We start from the raw sequence: 10,880 nt of genomic DNA on the forward strand, positions 1-10,880 counted from the left end.
GTCCTGCCCCAGGGGACATGTATCAATGCAAAAAAAAGTTTTAAAAACGGACGTTTTTTCGGGAGCAGTGATTTTAATAATGATTAAAGTGAAACAATAAAAGTGTAATATTCCTTTAAATTTCGTAGGGGGGGGTTGTCTATAGTATGCCTGTGAAGGGGCGCATGTTTCCCGTGCTTAGAATTGTCCCTGCACAAAGTGTCATTTATGCAGGAAAAAAAGTCCTTTAAAATCACTCGCAGCTATAATGAATTGTCGGCTCCCGTAATACAGAGAACACTCATTGAAAGTCATTGATAAAAAAATAAATAAATAAATAAATAAAAAAAAAAGCGTGGGGGTCCCCCAAATTCAATTACCAGGCCCTTCAGGTCTGGTATGGATATTAAGGAGAACCCTGCCTCAAATTTAAGAAAAAATTTGAAGTGGGGTTCCCCCTAAATATCCATAACCAGACCCTTCAGGTCTGGTATGGATATTAAGGGGAACCCCGCGTCAAATTAAAAAAAAAATTGACGTGGGGTTCCCCCTAAAAATCCATACCAGACCCTTTATCCGAGCACGCAACCTGGCAGGCCGCAGGAAAAGAGGGGGGGACGAGAAAGCGGCCCCCCCTCCCTCCTGAACCGTACCAGGCCACATGCCCTCAACATTGGGAGGATGCTTTGGGGGTCCGTGACCCCTCAAAGCACCTTGTCCCCATGTTGATGAGGACAAGGGCCTCATCCCCACAACCCTGGCCGGTGGTTGTGGAGGTCTGCGGGCGGGGGGCTTATCAGAATCTGGAAGCCCCCTTTAACAAGGGGACCCCCAGATCCCGGCCCCCCCCTGTTTGAAATGGTAAGGGGGTACAAAAGTACCCCTACCATTTCACAAAGAAAGTGTAAAAAATGTTTAAATAAAACAAACACACTTTTTAAAAATTCCTTTATTAAAAATAAAAAAAGATTCCAGCGGCGGTAATCCACTCTTGCTATCCAGCGACGGACGGTCAGCTCTCCATCGATGTCTAATGTCATCCAGCGCAGCGCAGCATCCTTCTTCTGTCTCCTCCACGGAGACACTGGAGGCATTCCGGCGCTGACGTTTCTTATATACGGAGGGCGGGGCCACCCGTCACCTGACCCCGCCCCCCTCTGACGCAAGGGGAAACCCGGGGTTCCCCGTGACGTATGGGTGACCCCGCCCCCCTCTGATGTAACGGAAACCTGCCTGTGTTACATCAGAGGGGTGCGGGTCACCCCTACGTCACAGGGAACCCCGGGTTTCCCCTTGCGTCAGAGGGGGGCGGGGTCAGGTGACGGGTGGCCCCGCCCACCCTATATAAGAAACGTCAAGCCGCCGGAATGTCTGTAGTGTCTCCTCCACGGAGACAGAAGAAGGATGCTGCGCTGCGCTGGATGACATTAGACATCGATGGAGAGCTGACCGTCCGTCGCTGGATATCAAGAGTGGATTACCGCCGCTGGAATCTTTTTTTTATTTTTAATAAAGGAATTTTTCAAAAGTGTGTTTGTTTTATTTAAACATTTTTTACACTTTCTTTGTGAAATGGTAGGGGTACTTTTGTACCCCCTTACCATTTCAAACAGGGGGGGGGCCGGGATCTGGGGGTCCCCTTGTTAAAGGGGGCTTCCAGATTCTGATAAGCCCCCCGCCCGCAGACCTCCACAACCACCGGCCAGGGTTGTGGGGATGAGGCCCTTGTCCTCATCAACATGGGGACAAGGTGCTTTGAGGGGTCACGGACCCCCAAAGCATCCTCCCAATGTTGAGGGCATGTGGCCTGGTACGGTTCAGGAGGGAGGGGGGGCCGCTCTCTCGTCCCCCCCTCTTTTCCTGCGGCCTGCCAGGTTGCGTGCTCGGATAAAGGGTCTGGTATGGATTTTTAGGGGGAACCCCATGTCAAATTTTTTTTAAATTTGATGCGGGGTTCCCCTTAATATCCATACCAGACCTGAAGGGTCTGGTTATGGATATTTAGGGGGAACCCCACGTCAAATTTTTTCTTAAATTTGAGGCAGGGTTCCCCTTAATATCCATACCAGACCTGAAGGGCCTGGAAATTGAATTTGGGGGACCCCCACGCTTTTTTTTTTATTTTTTTATTTATTTTTTTATCAATGACTTTCAATGAGTGTTCTCTGTATTACGGGAGCCGACAATTCATTATAGCTGCGAGTGATTTTAAAGGACTTTTTTTCCTGCATAAATGACACTTTGTGCAGGGACAATTCTAAGCACGGGAAACATGCGCCCCTTCACAGGCATACTATAGACAACCCCCCCCCTACGAAATTTAAAGGAATATTACACTTTTATTGTTTCACTTTAATCATTATTAAAATCACTGCTCCCGAAAAAACGGCCGTTTTTAAAACTTTTTTTTGCATTGATACATGTCCCCTGGGGCAGGACCCGGGTCCCCAAACACTTTTTAGGACAGTAACTTGCAGAATCTTTTCTCTCTGTCAAATCTTTTTTCTCTGTCGAATATTTTCTCTATATAATCTTGGACTAATAGAGGTAAGGTTAGGCACATTCGACCACAGGTTCTATAGACAGATTGTTATCGTCAGAGTCATGTCGAATCTCCTATTCTATATCGAACTGTTGTAACAATGAAAACGAAAATAAAGCATTTATTTATGTCGGATCTTTCGTTTTTCGGATTTTGTGCTTTCGTTATCGTTTGTCAAAACGAAAACGAAAATAGCTGAAATTCGGACGAAAATGCATTCGGACGAAAACGAATGCACATGTCTAAAAAGAAGTCCTGGAGGAGGAAGTCTACAAGACAAAACGCTAAAGACTCTTTATGAAGGGGCTCGCTCGGGTAGTGGGAAGACTGCTACAGTTCTCAAGACTCTGGCAGGAGGACTTTCAGGACAGATGGGTGGTCTCCACAATAACTCTAGGTTACAAACTAGAGTTCCGAGAATTCCCCTCTCCTTGTTTCCTCAGATCAATGTACCCAGAGACCCAGAGAAAAAGAAGTCTCTCTTTCTAGCATTGGAGCGACTATTGTCACAAAAAGTTATTGTGGTAGTTCCCACGCAAGAGCAGGGATTGTTTTTTATTCAAACCTTTTCACGGTACCAAAGCCAAATGGGGATGCCAGACCCATTCTAGATCTCAAGGATCTAAACCAATTCCTAAAGGTATGGCTTTCACACGGAATCGACCCGATCGGTAGTCTAAATCCTACAAGGAGGAGAACTTCTGGCGTCAATAGATATCAAGGATGCGTACCTGCATGTACCTATTTTCCCTGCTCATCAAAAGTACCTGCGTTTCGAAGTAGAAAAACACCACTTTCAGTTTGTAGCTCTGCCTTTTTCGGGCTAGCTACTACACCTCGGGCGTTTACAAAAATCTTGGCCCATCCTCTGGCCAGATTAAGGGCCCAAGATATAACAGTAATAGCATACCTAGATGACCTGCTCTTAATAGACCGGTCGGTAGCCCGCTTGGACCAAAACTTGGTCACCACAGTAAACTACCTGGAGTACCTAGGTTGGGTCCTCAACTTGGAGAAGTCTTCTTTAAAGCCAGTAAGAAGACTACAGTATTTGTGTCTGGTCATAGATACAGCCCAGAAGAGGGTATGTTTACCCCCAATCAAACATCAGTGCCATAAAAGAACTGATTCTGGTAGTCAGGGCAAAGAAGGGTTCTTCTATTCGCCTTTGTATGAGGCTGCTGGGGAAGATGGTAGCTTCATTCGAAGCAGTTCCCTATGCTCAGTTTCATTCTAAACTGCTGCATAACAGTATCCTGTCTGCCTGGAACAAGAATCTGGGCAGAAAAGCATGTGCCGTGCATGATCATAAACACAGAGGCAAGATGATAGCCAGAGGGGCTATCCTGGACTGGCCTACACTTATTTGTTTGCCAGTATCTAGAGTAATTCTCTAGTAGGCAACAGTATAACCCTCAATAGACTCCAAGAAATAAACACTTTTTAAACCATTTTGCACAAAATCTCTTTCTAACCAACCAGGAATCATTATTCTGAGTTCTGTGAGCTGATAAAAGGAGAAATGTAATTAAATGGTATTATGTTTGATATTGTAGGAGGAGTTACCAGATGAGTTACCAGAGGAGCGTCCAAGATACAGTCCTCGGCATGCCTCCCTGCTAGAAGAAAGACCTCCTCCAAGGCCACCAAGGATACAAAACAACAGTACTAGAAGGTAAAGCTGTGTAATATAAAAAGACCTGTACTGAAAGAACTAAAGAGGCTGCCATTGCTGATTTTAAAAATGCTAGCCTGCATGTCTATCTTTAGCTGAAAGACTTTTTGAGTCACAGACCTAAAACAGGTGTACAGCCAGTAAAATTAAAGTGGTTGTATAGGTTTTTTTTTTTTTGTTTTTTTTTTAAATAACAAACATGTTATACTTGCCTCCACTGTGCAGTTCGTTTTGCACAGAGTGGCCCCAATCCTGCTGTTTTGGGGTCCCATGGCGGCTGTCTCGGCTCCTCCCAGCAATAGATAACCCCCTCAGCAAGCTCTCTCCCGAGGGGGTTACCTTGCGGGTGCGCTCCCATCTCATACACTCTACGTCCATAGACATAGAGTGTATGTCTCGGTCCCGCCCCCCCCCCCCCGGTGGCCTCGTCATTTGGATTTGATTGACAGCAGTGTAAGCCAATGGCACCAAACCACCACCAAACTAACAGAAATTAACTCTTACCAAATAACCATGATCCCCCATAACAGAGTGTCAAGGAATGCATGTAATGAATCACAGATTGGCTCCAAAAGACAGCACATATAACGATACTTGGCAACCACCTCCCGGCCAATCAAACCATCACATGATTATACGTGGCACTCTCACCATGTGTTCTTCTTCATCATTCATCATTCTTTTGATCCTTATTATAGTTTTTCGCTACTGTTATGATACACATAGGATTCATTTATATGATTTGAATGATAGGTGGTTTATATATGTCATTTTTCATGTTATATTCTTAGGGTAGCGTGATTCTATTTTTTTACAATGCCATACCTGGTGGTCATCCCTGGTGGTCCTGGGCGGGCATCCGAGGGAGGGCTGTGCTGATAAGCAATCAGCACAGCCCCCCCCACCCCCCCCCCGTCGGAGGAGCAGCTAATCGGTTCTCCTCTACTTACGTCTGTCAGACGCGAGTGAGGAAAAGCCAATAAAAGTCTCTTCCTGTTTACATCGTGATTAGCTGTGATTGGACATGGCTGATCACGTGGTAAAGAGTCTCCATCAGAGATTCTTTACCTAGATCAGAGTTGCCTTGTGTCAAACTGGTACCCTACAACAATTATCGCCATGATGCGTTCCCTCAGGGGCACGCAGCGGCCTGTTACCGGACCACATCATATGACGTCCGGTCAGGATATTGCAACTGCTTTGCCGATGTCATTTTGCTATATGGCAGGCGGCAAGTGGATAAGCTTCGTTGCTGTGCCGTGTCGCCACCCCCTGTGACAAAGTTCGAAGTGATGAAATGCGTGGGAGTGTGGCTACACGGCAATGCTGAGACAGTGACTTCATGTGTATGAAGGAAGCTATGAGGAGATCGCAACACAGAGTCGCCTGGCATGTTTGGAATTTAACACGGCAATTTTATGATGTAAGTGCATTACTTTTAATAAACCGATTATCTTAAGGTGTTTTTACACTATTGAAGGCTCTATCTCAATTTCTATCCCCACATGTGGAGAGTGTTTTTATTAATCTGGATAGAGATTGGCGTGTACAAGTGGTTTTTCAATAACATCTAATAAGGCAATATTTGCCAGACACACGAGTGAATGGCAACAGCATCTGGTGAGCTTTATTCTTAAGGGAGTGTAATTGGCACACATCACTTTGGTGAAGGATTTTGGTGGATCAATGAGATTTTGTTTCACTATCTTTTCATCACTTCAAGTCGGACTGTATTAACATATTGATGTTGGAGCATATATATATTTTTTATACTTTTTTTGGATATGCCATACGGTCAATTTTCATTATGTATGGGTGTTTTATGTTGATCATTTTACAATGCTAATAGTTAAGAGATTTGTACTTTGGAATTATTTGTCTCTCTCTCTTTTTTACATTGACATTTTTTTCACCTCATTTGCATGTTTATTGAATATTAAGTGGCAGCACAAACAGGTGTTTTTCATTAGCGCAGTGCGCACACATATATAGAATAAATAATATGCATTGATTTGGGTTTGTTTTACCAAATAAATGTAGCAGTACAGATTTTGGTTTAAATTTATGAAGAAAAATACCTTTTAAGATCCTGTCAGAAGATCAAAGCTGCTCTGTTTACTGTTGCTTGTGTTATCTAAAGGCAACAAAACTATTTCAAGCTATGTAGGGCAGCCGGTGTTTCGTCAAAATAGCCAATTCCTCAAAATATCCAATTATGCCACTTCCGGTTTCCGTAAACTGTCAGTAATTGGAGATTTCGACGACTTGTTGTTTTACACTCCTGGAGAAGGTTTCATGAGTGGATATTGTTAGTCCGCTCCGATACTAACAACAAAATGGCCGCTTCTGCAACAACTTTTTCCTCGTTACCCGCTGTTTTGTCAAAACAGCAAAGTCTTCGTGTATCAGAGTGTACACGCTTGCCAGTGTTTTGTCAATACAGGAAAGTCATCAAAATCTCCCATTAATGATGGTTTACAGTCACTGGAAGTGCCGTAATTGGAGATCTTGATGAATTGACGATTTTGACATAACACTGGCCCTCCTGTACAGTTCCAAAGGGGGGCCTGGGCACTTGCCGATCCTTTTCCTCTGCTCCCTCTCTCTTGCTGCACTGAAGGGGGGTTGGTATCTGCTTTCCCACCCCCCTGCTTTCGGGCCCCCCTCTGTGTCCCTTCCCTTCTCTCCCACCGGCAGCTGCGGCAGGCACATGGGAGCATTGTTTCAGGATGGAAAGTGGGCGAGCGTGAAAGGTAAGAATGTCATATTTATCGTTCCTTTCCTTTCATGAATGAACACAGTGAGCGATCGGTACCAGTTGTGCCTGTGTCATTCATCACTAAAGCATAGTAAACTGTGTTTACTATTATTCAGTTTGTGAATGAATAGGAAGCATTAGACTGCTTTCCATTCATTTACTGCCCAGTGCAGGTGGGGCTGCAGAAAAAGGGACTGATAAATCTTTATCTTCAATCCCTTTCTCTGTCTTAAATGCTAAGTTCATACCTCTCAACTTGAGAATGAGGGACATTTTAGGGAGATGGTGACCTACAGCATGTTATGCACACCGCGGCAAAAAATGGGTGCGACCAAACTGTTCACAGTGGTAGGGGCTAAAGAGGCATGTCGAAATCAAAACCTTCATTGTACCTATAAAATATGCTTTGATTGCTGTTGCTCAAGCAAGAGTCTCACTAACACATACCCCATATACTCCTAGATAACACCAGACCCCGCCTATACTCCTAGACAATACTAGACCCCCCCCCTATACTCCTAGATAATACCAGACCCATCTATACTCCTAGATAACAGCAGACCTCCCCCCCAAAGATAATACCAGACCCCCGCCTATACTCCTAGATAATACCAGACCCATCTATACTCCTAGATAACCCCAGACCCCCCCCCCCCCTCTACTCCTAGATAATACCAGACCCCCCTATACCCTCTATATTCCTAGATATGCATAGACTGCTGGGACTTGTACTTCCTGTATAAAAAGACAGATACACAGACTGCTGGGACTTGTAGTTCCATTGTAACCAGTTTTGTTTCATCCTGTGTGCACCTGCATAGTTCACTGTGCTGCCATGGGATTGAGGGAGGCAGAAAGTCGGAGGCGGGGGCGGAGCTAGGAGATGGCCTACAAACTGTGTCATTAGTTGCTAGGACGATGCTCTGCTCACAGGAATCCTCGTTGCAGTGTGTGAGCTCAGTGCTGGAACTTTTTCCAATACTGGACTCCAGCCAAGATCTGTGGGATTGCGGGACTTTCCTGCAATCACGGGAAGGTCCCGTGCAATCCGGGACGGTTGGGAGGTATGTAAGTTCACCTTATTTTTTTCTAAAATCAAGCTCCCTTATGTACCAATATACCAATAATGTACCTCGGTTGCAGAAAAATACAAGCTTTCTTTGATTTTGAGAACAAAGCCTTACCTTAGCCCTTGCTATATTTCTCAGAAAGCTTCAGAGACTCCCTGGTATACAGACAGAGACAGAGAAACCAGTAAGACACAGGAAGAAGTTTACCAGCTGATATGATTAGCACACCTTCACCCATCAACTAGGTTTTCACAGCATCCCCGGCATTTCCCCACACATGCATTTGCCTGTCTTCACCAGGGTCCCTTCAGATGGGCTCAGGCTGCATGCTTAACTCCCTGGGACCACATGTAGCCCACTAGACACCCCTGATGTAATGCAGGGGTATGCCTGATTGGATACAGAGTAATTGATAATATATGGCCTACAGGAAATGAATGCTCAGAGCCAATCTACAGGAAGTGATGGAATCTAAAAAAAACAAAAAAAAAAACTAAACGGACAACAAATGGATTTTACACCTCCTGTGGATGAGGTGAGAGAAAAGCACATTGGGATGGCTGGGCCACAAATGTCATTGGAAAATGCTTCTATTTATTATGAAAACTGAAATCCTGCCTGAAAAGGTGAACTAATCCTTTAAATGTGAGACACTAGGGGTCTGTTTAGACCCTTGATATTTCACCAGAGCCCCTCAACAGGGTAATTAAAAAATTCTAAAGAAAATTCTAAAAAAATTCAAATAAAAAAAAAAGAATAAAAAAAAAGAAGTACCCATTCAAACATGGTTTGCTCTCTGAAGAGCAGTCAGATTTGGATTGCTGACTGCTCTCTTTACTGGCTGCTTTAAAGAGGAAGTAAAGTCGGAAAATAAAATGACACCCTGCAAGGCAAAGTCATAATGAGCTAGTATGCATAGCATACTAGCTCATTATGTATTACTCACCTGAGATCGAAGCCCCCGCAGCGGTCCTCGGCCACCTCCTCTGTCGCCACCGTGACTTCCGGATTTATCGCGGCTCCAGTGCTGTGACTGGCCGGACTTCACTCCGGCGCATGCGCGTGGGAGCCGTCATTCACTTGTGGAGCACGCTGTAGACATCGAGGACCGTTTTTTGGAAAGTATCTCCTTGCGGTTAAGGAGATATTTCTTAGAGGTAAGAAATACCTTAATCTATGCTTACCTGTAGGTCAAAGTGGTCTGTAAGGGTTTACAACCACTTTAACATTGCACTAGTGTATAGTAACTGCAATCTTTGCATGTGGTTGTGGGAAACTTGCAGAGCAGCACTATTTTCTTGAATGGGTCTTGTTTGAGGGATAATTTCTGCCATGACTGCAAATCATCTCGGCCGTGGCATTTTAGCAAAACTATAATTTGATGTTTTCAAGGGGGTCCCTGTCAGGTAGGCGGTACGGAGCCCCGTGATTTCTAGCAGAAGCCCTGCGACTATGTTGTGGAGAGGGATGAGAATTATTCAGTTTAGCAAAAGGCAGTTGGGAAGGGCTGACATATTTTCTAGCAATTTTAGTTTAGAGAAAGCAGTGTGACCACAACAAGATATTCAGAGCTGCTTTGACTTCGGACAAATCAGGGTATTTTTCTGTACTTGCAGGATCATCAAAGGGGTAAAAGATGGGGGAAATGTGCATGTATTGCAGAGATATCATCCAATGCCTATTTTTTTCTTGCCTTAACACAAACTTTAAATGTACCTGGTGGGTTTAAGTGTTCAAAAATGTGAAAAAATTTAGCTCCGTGACAATTTTTTATTTTGTGTCCTAGATCCAAGATTTCTTCACCTGGTCAAAGTTGCAGAGCACCTCCTGTGCCACCCAGAGGCAGTAACTGATGCAGCTGCTGGAATAGGAAACAGTATATTTTTTATAAGTGACAGTTCCCTCATAGTTTTGGGATGAATGTAATTTTCTCTAGTATACTTAACAAAATCAAGAGCTGTATGACCGTGTACACATCACTAAGAAGATACATTTTTCTGGCCTTTTCCAAGCAATCTGAGCTATCACAGACTATAACAGTGGACTCAAGTACCTCTTTAAAGATTCTTTTATTTTTACCATTAACCAGCCTGGAAATTAACATAGCACCAGACAGCCTGAATGTGACATCCGTCAGCTTGCAATTAATAACATCACCTATCATGATGATAATAATGGCAGCCAACATGAACCCTAAAAGGGTCTAGAAGAACTGTTTAGAAACTGAAACCAGATACATGCAGACTTACCAGTTATCACCTGATTATACAATATTGCTGTGTTTGTATAATTTTGCTCTTATTCATATATTGAATACTGGTACCTTCTGTACAAATTATATTACCTATTGTGACTTTAGCACTATTTTAAGCACCATTAAAGTAAATCAATAGTAATATCCTGGCATGTGTTTTGTATATCATGTTACCTTCCTTGTGTACATTAATTAGAAATCGTGTTAAAGAGGAGATTTACCATTATCACAAAAATTACAACAAAGGTACCTTTAGAAATGTGTAGTAATGGCGATCTACAAACAGATTCTTATAGATAATAATAAGCTTGTAATTTGCAAAAAAGAAAGGAATGCAGGCGCCTCTGAGTGCAGACTGTTACATTTTATATGGGTAAATCACATAATAAACTCACATCTGAAATGGAAATTAAAGGAACAACTGTGGCGAATCGCCCAATGAGACATCCATGGCACTGGTCCACATGGGAAGCCGTTTCTGGCCACTCTGTGTACTCCCATGGCCGGCAAGATGGTGGTGTGGTGGAGGAGAGCTGAAACGGAGGGCTGGAATGCCCCTTGGACCACATCGCTGGTCAGGAGGCTGTCACTAGCTTACTCGC

At 43.9% G+C, this 10,880-nt stretch overlaps 1 protein-coding gene across 2 annotated transcripts in view; it reads left to right on the plus strand.

The window, feature by feature from the left end:
• PIK3AP1 (phosphoinositide-3-kinase adaptor protein 1) overlaps positions 1 to 10,420 on the plus strand; it is a 196,194-nt gene extending 185,774 nt beyond the window's left edge. For both annotated transcript variants that reach the window (XM_077454361.1, XM_077454360.1), the window contains exons 16-17: positions 4,078 to 4,196; positions 9,811 to 10,420. In XM_077454361.1, the coding sequence (XP_077310487.1) occupies positions 4,078 to 4,196; positions 9,811 to 9,877 (186 nt within the window). In that variant the 3' untranslated portion in view covers positions 9,878 to 10,420. The remainder of the gene's footprint in view (positions 1 to 4,077; positions 4,197 to 9,810) is intronic.
• Positions 10,421 to 10,880: the final 460 nt, after the last annotated feature.

The sequence above is a fragment of the Lithobates pipiens genome, unplaced genomic scaffold (assembly GCF_037356315.1).
Source record: "Lithobates pipiens isolate NorthernLeopardFrog02 unplaced genomic scaffold, aLitPip1_a1.2 Scaffold_25, whole genome shotgun sequence".
Lineage (NCBI taxonomy): Eukaryota > Metazoa > Chordata > Amphibia > Anura > Ranidae > Lithobates > Lithobates pipiens.